The 22,565-nt window shown below is 50.4% G+C and overlaps 1 protein-coding gene across 15 annotated transcripts in view; it reads left to right on the top strand.

Annotated features, from left to right (window-relative positions):
* Nucleotides 1-22,565, top strand: part of LOC116939177 (homeobox protein cut-like 1) — a 203,509-nt gene that overhangs the window by 131,708 nt on the left and 49,236 nt on the right. For 11 of the 15 annotated variants that reach the window (XM_032947255.2, XM_032947259.2, XM_032947258.2 and 8 more), the window contains 5 exons: nt 10,568-10,703; nt 11,576-11,652; nt 12,238-12,304; nt 16,787-16,838; nt 18,316-18,456. In XM_032947255.2, coding sequence (XP_032803146.2) covers nt 10,568-10,703; nt 11,576-11,652; nt 12,238-12,304; nt 16,787-16,838; nt 18,316-18,456 — 473 coding nt within the window. The remainder of the gene's footprint in view (nt 1-10,567; nt 10,704-11,575; nt 11,653-12,237; nt 12,305-16,786; nt 16,839-18,315; nt 18,457-22,565) is intronic. The other 4 variants (XM_032947256.2, XM_032947251.2, XM_032947261.2 and 1 more) reach the window with 2 other exon arrangements.

The following is a 22,565-nucleotide window of genomic DNA, read 5'->3' as shown; positions in this document are numbered from 1 at the left end:
CATTTATACCGGAGGAATCCGATTAACTATAAAGCTCTTCCCCCCCCCTCCACCAGATACCGTTGTCGTCTTAATAAGTAAGTCATTGTGCCGAGAGGCGAGCAGTAATTGGCTTTACTTAACCCACACACGAAATTTATGGGCTAAGAGTGGTCACCAAAATATTTACATTTCAAATCTTTCATTAATCTCGCCAGGTGGTGGTAGTGGAGGGGGTCCGTGCTTTCACTCACGTTGACGACAAACCCCGTAAGGTGATGCCGTCTCCATCACCACCACCACCAAAGACAAAGATCCCCCGCGTAGCCTTTAGCAGACTGTTGGGGCAAGTGCTGTTAGCCAGTAGCCCCTAATGAACCCTCAGCAGGACAAGCGGATTGAGAAACGAAGGCCGGCACTGTGGCACACGAGGTGGGGGGAAGGGGTGGGCAGAGCTACCCACTTCCGGGCCGCCTTTGTCTCCCCAGTGGCGATGTTGTTTAACACACCGCACCGACTACTCATTTGAGCCCGAGTATTCCCCACAAACTTTGCTTTTGTGACCCAGGACACAGTGATATTTTGAAATATACCTATTTTCGATGAGAAAACGTGGTGTGCATTTGTGTCATTCCTTCACATAAAGTCCTGGTCACAAAAGCAAAGTTTGTGGGGGAATAATAGCACCATTTTCTGTACTTTTGAGGCGTAAGCGATTAGAAAATAACACTTAGTACGCAAGGAACAATAATCGTGTTACACTGTGTGTATATTCGTCACCGGGTCCGGAGCGCAGCGCGCTAACCGCTCTTAAAACCGCATTCATTAAGCCACTCTTAATTACAGTTAAGAGGGAAACGGCGCCTAATTGTTTTTTTAAATTTAAAAGATGGGTTGCCCCGTTCTAGACTAGGCTCGCGTGACGGTAATACGTTGCAGCAAGCCGCTGATTATAATTATCTGTGGGTAACAGCACAGATATCAGGAGATTCTTTCGCGGATAGAGGGAAGATTTTTTTTAAATATATAAAGACAATGTATTTTTTTATTCTACCAGGTAAGGCCCACTTGAGATAGTATTGTAGAGTTCTTTTTTTCAAAAGCGACTGGACTATCGCAAATGAAAGCTCAACGCAAGTGGCTTATCGTCATCGTATGGACATTTATGGCAGCAGCCAAATAACTCTTAAAAACGTGGGACGATGTTGATTTTAAATGTGGGAAGGAAAAATCGGGACACGGAGAAAAAGCCACACGACCACAAAAGAGAGACTCAAACTCCAAATATACAGCAGCAGCAGGCATTGTCAGGCTCGGTATCGAACCACGACCTCCTGCATACCGAGTGAGGTAGTTAACATCTCTTAGCCACCGTAATAATGATGGCGAGACACTCAAAATCCAAATATACAGCAGCAGCAGGCATTGTCAGGCTCGGGATCGAACCCACGACCTCCTGCATACCGCGTGAGGTAGTTAACATCTCTTAGCCACCGTGATAATGATGGTGATGGTGAGAGAGACACTCACAAACTCCAAATATACAGCAGCAGCAGCAGGCATTGTCAGGCTCGAGATCGAACCCACGAGCCTCCTTGAACACCAGGGCGAGGTTTATCCCAGGATGTTTCTGTTGCGCGCCGTCGCTTTAAGATGTCTCTCCGTTCACGTTTTTGTTCGTTGCGGTTGCACCCGACTCGAGAGCCCCCATGGCTCACAGGGCTATACCTAATCAATGAAACTTGAACTTGAGGTAGTCAACATCTCCCCCAACGCGGCCCAACCTCGTAGGGCCTACGATGTAGGCCGTGACCCCCCCCCGCCCCATAAACAACAGCAGGCCGACTGAACGACGTCTTTGCCAGAGATCCCCTCAGCAAGGATTTTTGTGGGGGGAGTTTTTTTTTGGTCCTCCCGATTAGCGCGGCTGGGCAAGGCAACGCACGGTTCGACGAATAGACGCTTTAGCACGGTGTAACAATAACGTGCTATGAAGTTCCAAGAGTTTGGTGAAGGAGGAGGAGGGGGTGGAGGAGGTGTGTGTACCTCTTATCCTTGCGAATGGAAAGTGTACGGTTTGAGGAGATTAATGCCCAATGCTGGAGGGGGCCTCCTGCCGCCGCCGCTGCTGCTGCTGGCCCACGACGAGAAGGATTCAGGGCGAGAAGGCGACCCCGCGTTGCCTTTCCCATCATCACGTTGGAGAGATAAAGCGCTCCCTCGAAACCCACCACGCAACAGTTACGACAGCAGCGCGGTTCTTTACGGTCGAACGATTCGATTCTTCGTTGCGATTTTTCCAATCGATTAGTGGAGAAATCGAGCGGTGAGCGCCTCGAGCGGCTGGCTGGGAAAAAAAGGGGGTTACGACGCTTCGAATCGTCGTGTGCGATTTCTCCAAATCGATTTACCGGAGAAATCGATCGGTTAGCGGCTGGCTGCAAAGGGGGTTCGACGCTTCGAATCGTCGTGTGCGATTTCTCCAATCGATTAGTGGAGAAATCGATTGAGAAAAATCGATCGGTTAGCGCCTCTAAGCGGCTGGTTGCGAAGGAGGTTCGACGCGAAACAACCCCCCCCTCCCGCAAGGATCACTTTGCAAGGCACGAATCGTACAAGACATCGATTTGTTTGCGTGTTTGTCTTTAAACGCAGCAACTGCGCGCGCCGTTATTCGATGCTTGCGCCGATCGTCGTTGAGAGTTGAGGTGACCCAAAAAAGATCGATCAAAAGTCATCCGTGTGCTGTGTGCGAAAGAGATCATGTAGAGAGATAATGACACTGTGTAACACGAGTTTTCTTCCTGGGTAGTAAGGTAGTAAGTGTTATCTTCTAATTGCTTATGCCTCTCAAAAGTACAGGAAATGGCTATTATTGTTATTACATGACTGCTTCTTCTGCCGATTCACTATCAGTCAAATGCAAAGCTAACCTGATTTCTAAATTGAACCACCTATCAAAGGAGAATCCAGTCCCACATATAACAAAACTAGACGTTAACAAAATCGTCATTAATCAGAGTAGCACCCCGATTTCGGACGATCTGAAAACAGCACTGGCTAGAGGGCTAAATTTTGCTGTCACCCCAAAACATATCCCTGTAGAAGATATCATCTCTCAGGTCGATGTAGCCCTCAAAGGCGTAGGACACATCCAAGCAGACGTTGCGAGAGCTGAAATAGCCACTATTCTTAAGAATGCTAAGAACCCCATTAGCAATATCAGCAAAAATGAACGCTCTGAACTCGCGAATAAAAAAAACAGAAATTATATAGTCATCCTCTCAGCCGAAAAAGGCAACGCTGCTGTAATTATGGATAAAGATTCGTACAACAAAATCCAGAACCTGCTCAACGATGGAAGTTACTAAAAAATAAAAAAATGACCCTACTAATAGCCTACCTATAAAAACCAACAAGGTCATCACAAGTTCGACCTCCCTAATCGAACCAACTAAACGTCCCTCCCTAAAACCTGCTGCAAGATTCATAAAGAAGGCACCCCACTACGACCCATCGTATCCACGATCAACTCCCCTACCTATAAGCTAGCACGTTTTCTGTCAGATACCTTGCTACCTTTCACTGGCAAGACCTCCTCAGTAGTACTTAACTCAGCCCAATTGGTCTCTATGGTCAAAGACGTATTGTCCCCTGACGATATCCGTGTCAGCTTCGATGTGGTCTCTCTGTTCACCATGGTCCCAGTACCTGTTACCATTGAAATAATTGAAAATTTGGTACAACATGGACTAGACCCCGATACACCTGCGCTGGTAAGGCACTGCCTCACCAATACCTACTTTACTTGGAATGGCACCTTCTACAAACACAATGAGGGTACCCCCATGGGTTCTCCCTTATCACCAGTGATAGCCAATGTTTTCATGGAGAAATTTGAATCAGACGCCATCCAGACTTCTACCCTCAGACCTTCCCTGTGGAAGAGATATGTAGACGACACTTTCCTCATTTGGCCACATGGCCTCCCAGCTTTGAACCTTTTCCTACACCACATCAATTCTAGACATCCCGCCATCAAATTCACCATGGAAGTGGAGAAAGATGGGAAGCTACCATTCTTGGATGTTCTGTTTGAGAGGAGACCTGATGGCTCATTGGGACATTCTGTCTACAGGAAACCCACCCACACAGATTCCTACTTGAAACCTGATTCCCACCACCACCCAGCTCAAAAGAATTCTCTCATCAAAACGTTATACCACAGGGCTCATTGCATTTCGGACCAACACCACCTGACCAGTGAATTAAAACATGTACACCTGCCCCTCAAGAGAAACGGATACTCTGACCGTACCATCCGCCAAGCTGTTTCTCCCTCCATACAGAAACAACCACTTGATACTCCGATCAAAACCATCACACTACCATATATAGCAGGCGTTACTAAAAAGATCTCCAAAATTTTAAACAAACACAAGATCCTGGTCCGGTTCAATACAGTACACAAAATCCGTGACCTGATCCCATCCGTGAAGGATGTCATTCCTGACTTACAGTACCCCGGGGTTTACAAATTGAGCTGCACCTGTGGTGATTGCTATATCGGGTAGACGAAACGACATGTCTCTGACCGAATTCGCGAGCACAAATCAGATTTGAAACACGGCAGAACGAATTATTCTGCCGTAGCTGACCACTGTTACAACGCTGTGGGTGATGACGGTATAGTTTTCTCCGATACCAGGGTCCTTGGCAAACCCACAGGTTATCATCAGAGATTTATCCACGAGGCAATTCAGATTTACAAACACAGACACAATTTCAACCGAGAATATGGTTTCAAATTAAGAAATCATTGGAAAGATGTTCTAAATCATACCAAACATTGAACTAATTTTCAATGGTACAGTATATTTATCCAAGTAGTGATATACCAAACTTTCACAGCAGCTTATTTCTCTTCACACCAACGTTTGTAAACACCCCCCCCCCCCCCGTGCCGGTCCTTTACGTTGCTTTGCGGTCATTTCCCTTCACACCAACATTTGTACATTTGCAAACCCCCCCCCCCCCCCCCCGTGCCGGTATTCTATGAGCATTTTATGCTAATTCCTTTGTCAAAGCGTTTCCCTTCACACCAACTTTTGTACATTTGTAAACTCCCCTCCCCCGTGTCGGTACTCTATGAGCATTTTATGCTAATTCCTTTGTCAAAGCGTTTTGTCTCCTCCCACACAGCTTAAAGGACGCGACCTGAGCTTGACTGTCTTCATTCCAACGCTGTCCTCGTGACAGTACGGTCCCTTCACCTGATGAAGGCCGCTTGTGTTGTGGCCGAAACGTCGTGATTTTTGTTGTTTTATTTTTTACCTACGTGACTTTACCGAATAGAACCAAAGAGTATGGATCCTTGCAGTCACGAAAGCTTCAAATCTAGAATTATTATTATTCCCCACAAACTTTGCTTTTGTGACCAGGACTTTATGTGAGGGGAATGACACGAACGCACACTTTTTGTCATTGAAAATAGGTTAACTTCTAAACATCACTGGTCCTGCTCACAAAAGCAAAGTTTGTGAGGAATAATACTAATAATAATAGCCATTTTCTGTACTTTTGAGAGGCATAAGCAATTAGAAAATAACACTACCCAGGAACCAAATTTTTTTTTCGTTACACAGTTATATAATGAGATTTACATATAATGGTATAGCATTTAACAGACTGTTGCTGTTAGCTAGGAGCGTCTACGAAGGTCGGCACGGCGCACGAGGGGGTGGGGTGGCCAGCACCACGCCCGGCCGCCTTTGTCTCCCCGGCACCGACATTCGTACGAGAGCACGCACGGCGACACCACGCCGTTACTCATTTAACTCTTTGTATCGACCTTGATAAAGGCCCCCTTACAGGTTCGGACACAACTGATGCTGTTATAATTGGTGACGGGGGTATCGCACCCATGTTGTTGGGGTTGTAAGGTCGCGCGCGATGAACCCTTCCAAGTAGCGTCGCCGCCGCTGTCTCTCTCTCTCTCACCGCATAACGCACCCTCCGATTAGCACGGTTGGCTATGTACAGTGCGAAAGACGTTCAACCCACGTATACGTGCGGTGCGAAAGAAGTTCAACCTACATATGCGTACGTGCGCTCATACGCAACGGTGTCCGCAAACGCGTCAAGGATAATGCTGCCGTGGCAGCTGTGCTCTTAGCGAGCACCAGGGCTTGGCTGATGAGGCTTACAGACTGAATGGGGGGCCCGCGTCCACAGCACCCGCTCCCGACCCAGTTTTCCGTCGCGTAAACGTGGCACTGCTGGGTTTTTTTTTTTGCCGTCTTCGGACGAGACCACCGCAAGAGCATGTAGCCAGATTCCCCGCGATTCGCATTTTGACTTTCCCTGGCCGCGAAATTGAACCCTGGTCGCCCCGTTGAACCCTGGTCGCCCCGGGTTCCAGGGAAAGCCCCGGCTATTTTTTGCGGACCGTTAACGTGAACCCTGAAACCCACATGCGCGGACGGGCACGGGCGGCCAGGGGGCAGACGATCGGAGGAGCAGAGAGGCACTCGAAGGCACAAAGACAATATGGGTTCCGAGCAGTACGTATTAAAAAGACAAATATCCCCCGTATAGCCTTAACAGACTGTTGGGGGCAAGTGCTGTTAGCGAGTAGCACCCATAAAGGTCGGGTCGGCATGGCACACGAGGGGGTGGGTGGTCAGCACCATGCACGGCCACCTTTGTCTCCCCGGTGACGATGTTTATGCAAAGCACCAGGTACTCATTTGAGGCCACTGGTGTTGGCTGTGAGCAGGAATCGAACTCGGGTCGCCAGGTTTGTAGCCCACCGCACTAACCGCCGCAACTACCGCTCCCGTCAATCGCACGCAGATACCCGTGCACGCATTCAGGAAGCAAAAGCTTTCCTGGATGTGTGAAGAAGATCACTGGAGCGAGAATTAGTCACCGCCAGAGTTGGACTCACAAGGTCACAGTGACCGTGACGGTAATGGTTATTAGGCAGTGGCCATGACGATGACTCGGGACATTTGCGGTGCGATGATGGTTATGAAGGTAATGGCGATCGCGATTGCTACGACGAGCGTTGTGGTGGTGGCGGTGGTCATTAAGATTATGTCCTCGAGCTTATCCCGTCCCCACTCATCCCCCCCTCCCCCCATTTGCAAAACCACGGGAGAGTTGCGGGCCGGTGTGCAGCAGAGCAAGACGCGGAGAGTAGACAAACTATCGCTAATAATAAAGTTAATTTTGTGAGGCAGCCCGTCCTGATGAGGTCCACAGGGACGTCTTGCATGAAGCCTCCCTGGGGCCCACCTTGAAAACACCCACTCCTCAGGGGTACCGAAACGAGCGGTGTCTCGAGACAAATGTCGGGCCGGAACCGCTCTCTCTAGCTCTCGCTCCTCCGGGGGGGGGGGCTAGAAGAGAGCAAAGCTATCTCCTGGGCTAAGTGGGCTGGTGCCCAGGGCCTCGTTCTAAAAGTATTGTCGTCGCTTCCCCTGTAATTTGTCCATTTGCTTGCTGGGCGCGTGGGACTCGGCAAAATTATCTCATTGTGGGGCCCCCGTCATGCTAAATAAGTTGGTCCGCTCATAATTTGAGCCGTGTGAAGCTCGTCGTGCACGGCGGTGTAGGATCGCGTGCAGTGGATAAATACTGGACAAGCAAGAAGTCTGTCGCACCGCGTAAAATATATTTTATTTTGGTCTCGTAGCTCTGTGGGCTCTCTCTTTCTCGACTAGTGCTTTGCAGCAGTCGTTCGTTTTTCACGCCGGCAAAATGCTGGTGCCAGCTTCGACACTGCTGGGTCTCGTCGGCAAGACGTTGTACACAAGGAGCACGAAACTTCCGCGACGGGGGACGTTGAGCCCCCGTAGTAAGTAGAAATTAGTTTTTCTTTTTCGTTCGTGATTAATCTCGCTATTGTGTGGCCCAAGGAATGGCGATGCTGTTGTTGATGATTATAGTGACGACGAGGGTAGGAATAGGGGAAATAAGAACTGAATTGCTCAACACACACCGGTGTACAACCCCCCCTCAAGTGCCAGATTATCACAGGTAGATGACCAACACATTTGCGAATAGCGTGCCCACTTTACGTTCGGTAATAATTATTGTAATTTTGTTGTTGTGCTCAACGCACGGCGAGCCAGATGACAGCAGCTTCGGGATTCTTAGCGGTTTGTATTCATTCATGCACGATGCTGCTCTAGATCCAGTACTTCAAAAGCAGCACAACCATCAACAAAGCGCTCAGTAATAAGTAAATAAATACGTACATTAATGAATAACCAGAGGCTGTCCTCAACCGCTCTTGCACCTCGCTGGACCCAAACGCACGCACTGGGGGGGTAGGGGGGGGTCACAGGTTCACGCGTTTCCCCGCCGCGCCGATGGAATTTTCATTCCCCTCGTTCGCGCCCGCTCCTGCTGCTTGTTGCCATGCGTGCTTTTTTGTTGTTTTTGTATTTTTAACCCTGAATGCTTTTTTGTTTTGCTTTTATTTTGCTCGCTCTCCTTTTTGTCTTCATCCCCGTGTGACTCATCTTCGTGTGCGTGTACTGTACGTTGAACTTATTTCGCACCGTGCGTAGCCAACTGTGCTAATCGCAGGTGCCGCCGTGTGGCCGGGAACCGCGCGATGCCACGATTTGTTCGGCGCGCCGCTCCTCTCCGCGTCGGTCACCGACACGCGCGATCGTTTCGCATCATCGGGACGTGTTGGTGACCAACTACGGAAACCGGGTTTAACACGAGGTCTAAAACGCATTTTTTTTCTTCGTTATTTGTTTACGCTTGGCATCTTTGACCGTCCGTGGCGGGGTCCGTCCTGTGACCGTACGCAGTGGGCGTGCGTGTCATGTATGCGTGTATGTTGAACATCTTTCGCACCATACGTATGCCAAACGCGCAAATCGAGGTGCGGGGGAAGGACAACAAACTAAACACAAAGCAATTCTAGAACCGCATACCTGAGTGTGTGTTCTTGGTTTAATTCCGCACTTATTTTCCCCTAACTGCAAACGCTCAGGGTGTAGGTAGAGTTTATTTACCGTAGCAGGAATGCGATGGTACAGACGTTATAGAGCACAGACCTTAGCTACAATCATGGTTAAATACGCCGCGATACAAACAGCAAGTATCGGTACGTGCTTTAAAAATGGAACTGATCCCGACACGTATTTGAGTTTTCATCAGGTGGCACGTTCTGTTCGAGTAACAGTCGCAGTATTTGGCCCCCTTGTCTGTGTGTACACCACTCCGGAATAATTCTGTAAACAGAGTAATTTTTTTTATACCAACCCCCCCCCCCCATCTTACTTTCTCTGTACGCCGTCGAGAAGACGTGGTTTCACTGGAATTCGACGTGAACCCAGGTTCGAATTGAAATGCGTTTTTGGTTCGTGAAACTGCACTCGATTCCACAACCCGGATCTAATTCTTAGCCGCATCCCCACAACTACGAGTTGAAGCAGCCCTGGACCCTCACCTGGCTTTGACTCGGGCGAGGTCTCTCTGGGACTGCCCTTTCTTCAATGCCCGAGCAATGAATGTGGCTCCACCTCCCCACGACCTTAATAGGCGCTCGCCAACGGCGCTTGGCCCCAGTAGCAGCCTACCCAGGCTAGAAATGTGGCGGCACGGGCTGCCAGCGGTGTTAGGTAATTAAGCAGATTGAACGCCGTTGTTTATAACCAGGTAAAGATCAGATTGATGGCATAAAGAGCGAGACAGCAGGTTGAAAGCGCCGCTGGAAAACCGAACTTAATAATCAAGGGCAACATTTTCAGTGTGTCAAAGGGAAAAAAAACACGTTTGAATCGGTGTATATATTGATTTGAAGCTTTCGTGATTGCAGGAATCCATCCTCTTTGGTTCTTTCGGTAAAGTGAGAGAGAGAGAAAGCTACTCAAACAAGGTCTTATATAGGCTTCAGATGGGTGCAGCCTCAGGGTAAGAGGGCGGGGCTAGAGATGGTCTCCCTGAGGCTATGGAAGTGGCTATTGTGTATATGTTTGCCTGCTATAACATATGGATAAGAATCACAGACGCTGACGAAGAATATGAAACGGAAGCTTAAGGGTGCACAAATAAGCACAGAGAGGCTGAGACAGGAATAGGGATGCATTACGCAACTGCTTCGGAGCTCGGTGGCTGACGGGCGTATCGCGAGCGCTACAGTCGATGAATCGACGCGTCGATGCTTGAGCCCGTTAAATCCTGATGTTGTTCACGTAGGAGTGCTCACTCACACGTTGAAGACCACAACCCCGCTGTGTGTGTGTGTATGTGCGTGCGTGCGCGCATGCGTCTGTACGTGTGTGCACGCATGTTTCAGTACGTGTCTGTGTGTGTACGTGCATGCACGTGTGTGTACATGCAGGCGTATGTGTCTGTACGTATGTGTCTGTACGTGCAAGCGTGCATTTGTACGTGTGGGCACGTGTGTGTGTGTGTACGTATGCGCAGATGTGTTTGTATGTATGTTGAACGCCTTTTGCACCGTACGTCGCCAACCGTGCTAATCGGAGGACAGCAAACTAAACTACGTGTGTCTGTACGCGTGTGCGCGTGTCTTTGTGGCGCCGCGTGCCGCCACAAGCAGACCCCGCGGTGCAGCTGGAGCGCCTGGAGGAGACGCTGGAGCGGCTGCAAGACGTGGAGGCCGAGAGCCAAGTCCTGCGCGACGCCCTGGAGAGGGAGGCCGACCACCAGCGGCAGGATGAGCACAGCGAACGGTGCGGGGGTTGGAGTAGAAGGTAGAGGGATAGATGATGAGATAATGGTGGAAGGGTAAGGAAGGAGAGAAGAAGAGGATTAGAGGAATCGACGACGATGATGATGATGATGATGATGGGAGGGGAAGGTGATGGAGAGGCCACACCGAGCAGCACGGCCCTTAATTCCGAGCGAGAACGAATCTGCCACGTACATCGTGCGGACAAAGCAGGTGGATTGGTTTACACACTGCCCTCCTACCCGGCGACCTCGGTTCACTTCCCTGTCATTGACCTGGGCCGAACCTCGGGTCAAATTGGCTATAGATCAGTACCTTGTGACCATGTGTAAACATCAGTACTGGGAAGACAAAGGTGGCCGGGTATTCTGTTGGCCACCCACCCCTTTCATAGGTGTTCGCTAACAGCAATTGTTGCAACGGTCTATTAAAGGCTATACAGGGGATCCTTGTCTTTTTGTATGCAATTTTGAGAGTGGTGATGCGGTAGTTAGCATACCGCATTATGAATCTTGCTACCCGAGTTCGATTCCCAACCAGGGCTAGCAGCGTTATCAGAAGCGGTTCTGGGCCATATGTGTGTGCGTGTACATCTCTCTCAGACTCCCACGTTCCTCCAACGCTGTCCTTGAATCGTCTGAAATGACCCTTTTGTTGATTTTGTAGATCCGGAGAAGTTTTGTGGACGCGTGCAAGTCTTTTAGTGTTTTTTCTTTTACACGCAAAAAGACCTTTTCACGGCGGACGGAACCAATTTATTGATGGATGTCGAATCGTCGCAGGGGAGGCTCGTTTCATTATTCATTCTTCGCTCTTGGCACCCACGGCAGTTTTCGTAACTCCTCGATGTTTCCATTTTTGATTTTCGCGCAGAAAACTGCGAGACTCTCAGGTTGAGCTTTCGGCCAAGGTGGCAGACGCGGAACGCCGGGTTCAGGACCTCCACGCAGGTGAGCGTCGGAAACTAAACTATTTCTATTTTTACCAGGTAAGGCCCGCTGAGCTCTTAGTTATTTTTCAGAAACGACCTGGCAACAAACGATAGCTCAACGAAGTGGCATATCATGTGGAAATGTATAGCAACCATAGGCCTGGCCCAGTCCTCCCATCATGCCTTGCATTCCGCATGACCTCACCGTCCCACGTGTAGAATCCGCACAGCCTTTTTTTAAGTCCAAGATAAAAAAAATTATGGCCACGCTATTTTTAGGCATCAGTAGTATGATGAGACAGCTTTTTACCGGTATCATCCTTAAAAGGAATCGTCACCATAGCGGAGCCATTGCTCCCCGCTGCTGCTACCCCTGTGCCTTTGTTTGCAACCTGCACGCACTTTTTATGTTTTTGCCAAGTGTCGCTTCTCTTACAAAATGGATTTCTATTTGGTTCGGCAAGCTCTAACCTGATTTAAATAAATGATGATTGCCTTCATCGCCTTTCATCATAATTTTTAGCTTTGAGAGCACATAGTGTGCAATACCGTCACGTGTTTTTGACGTGTGCTTTGTTCGTTTGTGTTCGATGGCTCGGCACAGCCGTGGAGAGGACACGGGACGAGGTGGCGGCACTGAAGAGCAAGCGCTTGGATCGTGTCGCCGTCAAGTGAGTAATGCATGGCAACGCGATAGTGACAACGCACGTGAATGGTACAGTGACAACGCATGGCAACGCTACAGTGACAACGCACGGCAACACTCGTGACAATGCACGGTAACACTACAGTGACAACGCACAGTAACGTTACAGTGACAATGCACAGTAACGCTACAGTGACAACGCACGGCAACACTCGTGACAATGCACAGTAACACTACAGTGACAACGCACAGTAACGTTACAGTGACAATGCACAGTAACACTACAGTGACAACGCACAGTAACGTTACAGTGACAACGCACAGTAACGTTACAGTGACAATGCACGGCAACACTACAGTGACAACGCACAGTAACGTTACAGTGACAGTGCACGGCAATGCTACAGTGACAATGCACGGCAACGCTACAGTGACAACGCACGGCAACACTACAGTTACAACGCACAGTAACGTTACAGTGACAATGCACAGTAATACTACAGTGACAACGCACGGTAACACTACAGTGACAACGCACAGTAACGTTACAGTGACAATGCACAGTAACACTACAGTGACAACGCACAGTAACGTTACAGTGACAATGCACAGTAACACTACAGTGACAACGCACGGTAACGCTACAGTGACAACGCACGGTAACGCTACAGTGACAATGCACAGTAACACTACAGTGACAATGCACAGTAACGTTACAGTGACAATGCACAGTAACGCTACAGTGACAACGCACAGTAACGTTACAGTGACAATGCACAGTAACGCTACAGTGACAACGTCAATGCTACAGTGACGACGCACGGCAACGCGACGGTGACAACGCACGGCAACGCGACGGTGACAACGCACGGCAACGCGACGGTGACAACGCACGGCAACGCGACAGTAACAGCACATGGCAACGCGGCAGCATACAGCAGAGCGACGGCACGCAGCAACACGTCAGGAACAGCGCACGGCAGCACGACAGCACGCATTGACACGGTAACAAGACGCGGTCACTCATCAACGCAAAGACGCGCGGCAACAACACCAGTGGCAGCAACACAGTGCAGCGATGACACAGCGACGAAATGCGAAAGCAGTGTGATGCAGCGCCACGGAAGCACGATGCAGTGACACAATGGCAAAGAAACTCCGGCACACAGTGGTGGCGCAGCAATACGGCAGCGACACAATGGGACACGGCGATCGAATTACGCGTCAACACAACGGCGCACGGCGATGGCAACACATTGGGATACAGCGACGCAATGACAACATAATAGAGGTGTTTGGGTATTATGGATAACGTTGATAATATGACTCTTTGGTTTCTTTCGGTAAAGCCACGTAGAAATAAAAAATATGCATACGACGTTTCGATTGCAACACAAGCAATCATCATCAGGTACAAATGAAAGAGAAAAAAAAACCTTGTAAAACTTAAAAATGTAATGCAATACAACACAGAGAGTCGGCTAACATAACAGTCAACGTAGAAAGAAAAATAAGTAGGGTGTTGACTGTTGTGTTCGCCGACTTTCTGTGTTGTATTGCATTACATTTCTAAGTTTTACATGGTTTGTTTTCTCTTTCATTCGTACCTGATGATGATTGCTGGTGTTGCAATCGAAACGTCGTATGCTTTTATTTAATTGATCTTTTTTATTTCTACGTGACTTTACTGAAAAAGCCAAAGAGTAATTCCTGCAGTCACGAAAGCTCCAAATCATGGATAATATTACCAATGTTGTGGATAATATTGGCCGCGAAAGCCTACGCGTCAAACTGCAATGACAACAGAAATACGACGCGTGGGAACACAGACATAGAGCAACACGACGATGGGTAGACGCAACTCTTCGAGCGATGACAACGTTTAGACAATAACGAGTAGGATAAAAATGTATGCAGTAACAATAATAACGATGATGACATAGTTAATTACCGTAGTGATAATTATAATAGTTATTACTAGAATAATAGACGGCGATATTAATGGTGATGATGGTAACAGTGTGATAAGAGTATTAGCCACAATAATAACAGTACATTAATAGTAATGGCATTATTATTCCGCTGTCATTTTTCTAATTATTGATCATTAAGGCGATGAAAACTAATGATAGCAGCCACAGCAGCAGCAAAGATGATGACAACAATACTGCAATGAATGTATGATTAATCGCTGAAGATCATTAATTCATCGCATAAAACTTGCCCGTGTATAATAATAATAATGCTACAGTTCTGTACGGGACTATAGAATTTATAAGCCTGAATACAGTACTGTATACGTTACCATAAATTGCACATTGGCACCCGTGGCAATGTGAAATTTACCCTGCAAATTTCAAGGCGTTCCATGCCGCATTTTTCCCGGGTATGTTTGCGGTCGAGGTGAACAAACCCGCCGCACCACCGGGCGGACAGATAGACAGGCGGACGGACTTCTGTACGGATTGAGGGGCGGGCGAGCGGGCGGCGAGCGCTGTAGGTTAATACGACGCCGACGCCGCTACCGCGGCCGTCAGCAGTGCTTCTAGAATCGTGTCGTAAAGGGCTCGGGCGCCCGTGGCTCTTTGGTTTTTTTTTTGTAGGCGTCAGGTAAGAAAATAAAATATTATCGCTCATGCGACACCGCAGCCACTGGGGAAACCCTCGTCCCGGCTGCTGCGCTGCGGTTGGGTTGGTTGCAGGCCGTTGTTGTGGTTTTTTTGTTGTTTTTTTTCGGGCCCCCCACCCACCCACACCCATCCCCGCACACAGGCGGGTTCCGTAAATGAGTGGCAGGGCAGACCTCGCCATCGTAATGCATTTCTTCAAGACGCCGTTTTGTTTAGTAACTGTTATTTTCGCTTGCGTGGCCTCTGCTTAATGGTGGCCTGCGCCTAAAGCCCCGAGGCCCCCCTCTGCTCGCTGAAGCGCACTGCGCGCTCGCTTTCGTGCCTATTTCTCTGCGATGTTGATGGCATGTGGGGAGAGGGGGTGTGGGTTGTGGCGGAGGTGGGGGGGACAGTGGGAAGAGGAGAAGGAGGAGAGGAGCGAGGAGGGGAGGTGGGGGTGCAGAGGTGCGCATTGTGGGGTGGGATGCTTGGATGGTGGGCGGGAACGGCGTTGCCCGTACACCGCTAAAATCCCTCCGCTCCTGCCTCCCCGCTTCACCTCCCCCCCCACCCCCCTGGCTCCGCCGCGTGAAATTTAAAACGATCTAAAAAATCTCGGCGCACACCTGCATGGCCCACGGCCACCCTGACAGGGACAAGCATGTGTCGCTGATTATGGGCCGGAACGAACCGTTTCGTTCCGGGTGTCCAGGGGGAAACCGGTGGAGGAGATGAAGGTAGCGGGGGGCGGGCGGGGGATCATGAAGTTGGTGGGGTCGTATTAGCGGGGCCGTGTTAAGTTAGGTCGTGTCGTTGGTCGTCGCGCTGGCTGGGAGATGCCCCCCCCCCTACCACCGCCCACCGACGAGCGACGCTGCCTCAGCAAAGCGGCCGTTCAAATCTCGGCGGCCGGCCCTTTCCGAATGCAGCACCGAGCCTTGACCACACCCGGCCAGCTGCGGGGAGAGAGGTGCGACCCCGGTGGCTTCCGCCGTGGCTCGTCTTGCGATGACGAGCGGCTCGCAGTGGACTAGTGACGCTCACGCCAACGATGCCCATGTCGGGCTCACTGCACCGACTGCGTCGAGAATCTGAGCCCGAATCCTGGACTGCCCTCTTGAGATTAAACCAGGACCGGGTTCCTCGTGTTCAGCGATTAGGGGCGGTCTCATCTCACGCCAGCGATAACGGCAAAAAAAAAGAGCAGCAGTAATCATTTTTAGTTTTCGTGTCGAATTTGGTTGAGTTCGTGCAACGGGAGAACATCTCGGCCAGACGGCCACGGAGAGAAGCAACCGCTTTTTCCTTCTCCGTCTGCAACGTGCAGAGTGCATTCCAGAGGTGGAGCTAATACAACAGACCCCTGAACGGATTTCCAGCGGAGGCCGATGGTGTCGCGTAGGGGACATTGCTCAGCGTGGTGTGAAAGCTCTTCTGCCCGTAGGGAGATGCAGGAGTCAGTGGAAAAATCCTTTGCTTGGTTTCTAGAGGCTGCTTGCACAATTGAGATGTAAGAAGAAAAAAAAACTAACGAATTAACGAGTCAAACATTGTTTTGTTAATGGTGCATGCCTGCATTCTTGCCTGCGTGTGCATATTCCGTGCGTGCATTTTTGTGTGTGTGTGTGTGCACATGTACGTACATGTGTTGGTGCGTGCACGTGTTTGTATGTACAGGTCTGAGCTGGTTCTTGGCCTTCTCCGAGGTCGATTCAACCTTAAATGAGTAACTGGTATGGTGTGCAAGCATCAGCAGTGGGGAGACTAAGGCGGCTGGGCACGGTGCTGGCCACACCACCCATTCAGCCGCTGTGCCAGCCTTCATATGCCCTTGCGCTCGCCCCAACAGTCTGATGAGGCTATACGGGTGCCCCTTGTCTTTGTTCACGCGCGTGCAGTGGGAACAGCGCCGAGCAGCCCGACTGCGCGGAGACAGACGACTCGCGGCAGGTACGCGACCGTTGCCGTGGTAACTAACGAACACACCTCACACCCTCGCCTCCCGCTCGCCCGCTCCACCCCACAAGGCGCCGCTGCAAGAGGGAAGTGTCAATGGCAGGAGTGTGACATTCAGCTATTGATAATTGAGATGAGCTCACCGCTCCCACGTAAGCGAGCAAAAAAAAAAAATCTGTTTTGATTTGTCATTGTCTTGGTAAAAAAAAAGTAAAGCGGTTACCGTAAAGAGGTTTGATTGCATTGCGCTTAATGGCGGCGTAATTTTGCCAAGGGGCGTGCAATTAGCCCGGATTTGCATCTCGTTAAGAGGATGCCGAGCCCTCGTTAAAGGGGCCTCGTCGTTCCTTGCCCGGCTGCGTAACGACGCGTAATTCCTAATTCCTCCGCGGGCCCTGGACCCACGCTCCCTCCCTCCCTCCCTCCCTCCCTCCCTCCCTCCCTCCCTCCCTCCCTCCCTCCCTCCCTCCCTCCCTCCCTCCCTCCCTCCCTCCCTCCCTCCCTCCCTCCCTCCCTCCCTCCCTCCCTCCCTCCCTCCCCTCCCCTCCCCTCCCCTCCCCTCCCTCCCCTCCCCTCCCTCCCTCCCCTCCCCTCCCCTCCCTCCCTCCCTCCCTCCCTCCCAACCCACCCTCCCAACCCTCCCAAACCTCCCTCCTAATCCCCCCCCCTCCCATTCTCGCACCCCAAACCGCCCGATCTTGTTTCGATCTCGGAGGCTAAGTAGGTTTGGGCCTGGTTAGCACTCAGATGGGAGACCGCCTGGGAACAGTAGGTATTGTAAGCTAGATTAACGAGGTGGTCAGGAGAAGGCAGCACAGCAATGGATTCTATAATCCATCTGTGTGGAGCTTCGAGTGTTATCACAACGGGCATATGCGTCAGTTCTCTCTGGGGCCTCTGGTTTTCTCTCACAAGCCAAACACTTGTGAATGGAATTGGCTGAACATGCCACTGAAGGACCCTCCTAGGAAGAGTCTGGAGACTCGGTGAGGCTTTCCTGGATAAATAAAGGGATTGTTCTTCTTGGCACTGATGCGATTTGGCGCGTACATTTTGCACGCACGGACACATGCACATACAAAAGACAAAGATCCCACGTATAGCCTTAACAGACTGTTGGGGCAAGTGCTGTTAACGAGCACCATTGAAGGCCGGCACGGCACACGAGGGGGTGGGTGGCCAGCAACACGCCCAGCCGCATTTGTCTCCCCAGTGGCGATGTTTACTACACACTGCACCGGGTACTCATTTGAGGCTGAGTCGACCTCAGGGAGGCCCAGGACCGGTTCAGATAATCGTCACTGGTGTTGGCTGTGAGCGGGAGTCGAACCCGGGTTGCCAGGTTTGTAGTGTAGCGCGCTCCCCTATACACACACGCGCGCGCACGCACACGTGCGTGCATGTCAGTGTGCAAGTGTGCGCACGCCTCCACACAGGCCGGCGCATCTCGCCAACGCAATCTCGTTCACAGCAGGAGGACGCCGAGCGGATGGAGGAGGGCAGGGGGACGGAAGAACTGGAGGAGGAAGAAGAGGAGGAGGAAGAGGAGGAGGGAGCAATGCACGAAGAGCCTTCCCGCCCGGGAGGGCAGCCGGCCGGGCCTGCCCCCTCGGTGAGTGAGGGGCGGTGCGGGGCGGAAAGGCGCTGGGCTCGCCGCCACGGTGTCGAGATGTTAACTACCTCGCCTGGTATGCAGGAGGTCGTGGGTTCGATCCCAACCCTAGTGATGCCTGTATGTTTGGAGTTTGCTTGTTTCTCTCTACGTGGTCGCGTGGATTTTTCTCCAGGTCCTCCGGTTTTTTCCCTCCACATTTAAGAATCAACGAGCGTTTAGAGTGTTTGACTACTGCTATAAACTTCCACGTGATAAGCCACTTATTGGCCAGGACACTTAGGAAAAATAGCTATATAACTCTATGGATTTTTAGCTGGTAAAATAAACATTATTTAGTTTGGTTTAAGTCGCTGTAAGTATGGACGAATTTTCATTGAGTGACTTTTTTACTTCCTGATTATCTGGAGAAAAACAAATCCTGTAGAGCTACATCAGCGATCTTTCTACCACGCTTGCCCACCCAGGCAACCGGTGTGCAGTGAAATGGTTTGAATAAGTACGAGGCTTGGCAAGTACAGTTTTGCTCTGCTACCTTTTAAGGCCACGATATTGTTGGTTTCAGGCAGTGGGATTTATTATCGTATCGTGCGTGCAATCGGACAGTCGTAGAACACCACCAGAAGTGGATATCATAGAGCTACTTCCGTAAACCCTTAGAGTGCCCTCTGCTCCACACCGTAGAAGGCAGCAATTTTCAATCGGCCTTGTTACAGGCAGCAACGTTTGTCACATGACATTCAAACTGATGTTTTTTTCAAATGCTCAGAGCTGGAATTTAGCCAAAATTCGTGCTGAACAAAATTTAATAACAGTGGAGTTTTTTTGTGTTTGTGCTGTCAATGGTGACCAGGGCTGAGACCATAAATTCCACCAAGCTTGAGAACTCGCTTTAACATACGTACCTACGTTGAACTTCTTCCGCGCCGTACGTAGCCAACCAAGCCAATCATAGGTGCGGGGCAAGGACAACAACAAACGAAAGATAAATTAAAATCATGGGCAGCAGAAACCCAAATTGGAACTTCAGGATCTCAGCGGTGCCAGCTCAGCACTCTGACCTCATGAGGCCCCCTTGGCCCACGTGGCTGGTGAAAAAAATCAACGTTGGGAGCCCCCGGGCCTCAGCAACAGGTTTTCTCTTTTAATAAAAAAAATATTTCCGGAGGCTTCCCTCTCGCAGGATATCGTCGCTGTGCGGCCAGCGGAAGAGCCGTGACGTTTGCGTCGTTTTCTCCGGTGTCAGGAATGTTCCGTTTTTATTAGTGTGTGATGTTACGTGGACAAAACAAGGCTCCCCCGTGGACTGCCAAGGCTAGTGTTGTTAGTGAGCGTCTATTAAAAGTCTGAGCAGCACGCGTGAAAGGGTGGTGTGGGTCAGTAACGTGGCCTGGTCCCTTTCTCACGTGCACATTTTTTTATCAATCCACTCGTCACGAAAGGGATTGGCACCTGTCTCAAGACATATACTAGCTTTGAATGACTTCAGTATTTTGCCGACAACAAAATGACCCCGTTTAACACGCAGGCTTTTGTGACCAATGTTATTCATAATAAAGGTTTTTGGGTTAGATCAAATAAATCCAGTAAATGTTGTGGATTTACTCTCCAACACACCGGTGGGCTGAAGTAGTAACTAATTGGCGCGTTGTTTACGCAACGCACTTTACTGGCTGTGTCGGGTGGTGGAGGGTTACGACACATTTATACTTACCCGATCTAACCCGAAAACCTTTATTATGAAAATCACCCTGAATCCGCCTAATTTTGCCAGAACTCGGAAGATGGGCACAGGGCTCAGCTTGGTTAAATACTTGGGATTTGAGGCTGCCTGGAAATATCACAAGTTGTAGACTTGGCTGATTACTTACATTCATTTCTTGACTCAATCTGTGCAGAACTTTGAATGTCATTTCTTCTTATGTGCGTGGGTACCGTTCGGCTTTCCCTAGTTTCCTCCCACACAAAGCCAAATACCTATCGGTGGAATTTGGCCAAACGTCTCGACGTAGCAGGACCCTCGTGGTGGAAGCTTCTGCTGGGTAAAATAAAAGCCATCGCTTTCACATAGGTCGAGAGGTGATGGCCGGTCTGGCTTGTGCACGACAAGACTTTTGGCGGCCGTCACTGTGGGAGTGTCACGGTTAGTGCCCTGCAGGGGAAATTGATCGCGCAGATGCCACCACTGAACGGCTTCGTCCGGTCCTGCGTTTCTTTTTTTTCTTTTTTTTCTTTCTGCCGTTTTTACCCTCCACTTGAATTTCCTTTCCGACGAAGGCCGCCGCGCGCTTCGTCGCGAGGTCGCCGCCCGGCACGCCGGAGCCTCGGAGCCTCCCCCCCACCCTTCGGTTTCGCGTGCTCGCGTCCGCGGAGAAAGCAAGCGGCTGGTGGGGGGGGGGGGGGGGGAAGAGCGAGCGATGGTGCGTGTGCAGAGCCGAACAACCGTTTTTTTAGCGGAACTTAAATAAGTGCTCTGCGATTTCCTCGGCCTTCTATCAAATTTTGAACGTAAAATCCGGCGCTCGTATTGATTTTCTGGTAAACGGGGCACGCGGCCAACAGCGGCGGGGGAGGGTTAGAAAAATCATTTCGGGAAGAAAAAAAGCACAAAGGCCGACGTTCACGGCTGGCGCGAACGGTAACGGGCTGTAATTCGAGCCAACGCGGGTAGGCGCGCCCGCCGCCCCTGCGACCGCAACCGCTGCCGCCACCGCCGCGCTTACATTTACATATTTCTGCCCAAAACGTCCGCTTTGAAATTTTGCTGCAATGGAAGGTGTCGGTGAGAAAAGTGTAAAAAAATATATAATTTAATGCGGAGAGGGGGCGAGCACAATGGTGGAAGCGGGGGGCGTGGGATAAAGATAGAGATATTCCCTGCGTGTGCGCGCAGTTGTTAAGTAGACGTGGGCCCCGTCGGGACGCGCCTGAGAAGGGTCCCCTGGCTGATCATTAAACAGTCAAGTTCGTTGCTCTCTTCGTGCTGGGAGCCGTATCAGCTCAACATATGTACAATTAGCCGGCGTACAAAAACAGGCCGTGGCGGGAGGGGAAGCGGGCGGCAGGGGCTGTGCTGGCGGTGGTGGTAGGGGTGGTGGGGGGGGAGGGTTGGTGGAGGTGGTGGTGGGAGGGGGGGTGGGTGGGGGTGGTGGTGGGGGTGGGTACAGAATATGGCAGGCGGGGAAGGGGAGCAATTTAAAAAATTACTTTCCTTAAAAAAAACGGTTTTGCGCAATTATGACTATTACTGCGGTAGGTAAAGATTTCCAACTTAGGGCCATTACCGACTCAACCACCCCCGGTGAGAAGCGGAGGCTCACTGGAGCCTTGTGACCATTTCTGTGTTTTTGGAGTTATCGACATTAATCATCGCCGTCGTTTTTGAACGATTTAGTCTGCTTTTGGCTTGCGAGAGCTTTTTATGTTAAGAAATGCCAAAGCGCGCTTACGGAGAACACTTCGCTAGAAGGGACAGTGCTCAGTGGCTGAGACTGAGCAAGGGGTAGCAGCCGAAAGGAGAGAGCTCGCCTTTGAGGGACGTCTGGCGAGAGGATTGTTGCATCGTAGGACCGTGAGAGGTGGTGGTGGTTTTGTTGGGGCGAGGCTTTCGTCCAGCAGCAGATAGATCACAACTGATGTTTTGTTCGTGAAGCGTCTTCCGTGCAGACCTTCACCGCAGCGTTCAGTGGCAGCCTCTCCTTACACTTCAGATGAGGTCTGAAGTGCAAAAAAAAAGTCAACCAGAAAATATGGTCAACGTTAGATAAATGTCACGGAGCCCATTCACGGATGGAGATAGTTGGCTACATTTGGAGCCAAGTATTTAATGAGAAGTTAATGAGTCGTTAAAGTGCGAGCAGTGTGAATACGCCGATCGAGAGGGCGCCAGTCGTAATCTCCCGAGTTCTGCTCAAGAATTCTCACAAGACCAAACGATTGTTTTCGTTGACCTCTGACCTCTTCTGACGGTTGCCCCGGTTTGGTTTTGCTTGCGCCACGTTCGTCGATATCGGCCCGCTCCAGCACGATTAGACGCGGGGAGAATGAGGGGGAAGTGGTGGGGGGGGGGGGGGCGGAGGGGGGGGGCGGACACAATTAATCCATAGCGT

The sequence above is a fragment of the Petromyzon marinus genome, chromosome 5 (assembly GCF_048934315.1).
Source record: "Petromyzon marinus isolate PM22_M1 ecotype Great Lakes invasive population chromosome 5, UKy_Petmar_22M1.pri1.0, whole genome shotgun sequence".
NCBI classification, from domain to species: domain Eukaryota; kingdom Metazoa; phylum Chordata; class Hyperoartia; order Petromyzontiformes; family Petromyzontidae; genus Petromyzon; species Petromyzon marinus.
This window is presented reverse-complemented; position numbering and strand designations above follow the sequence as displayed.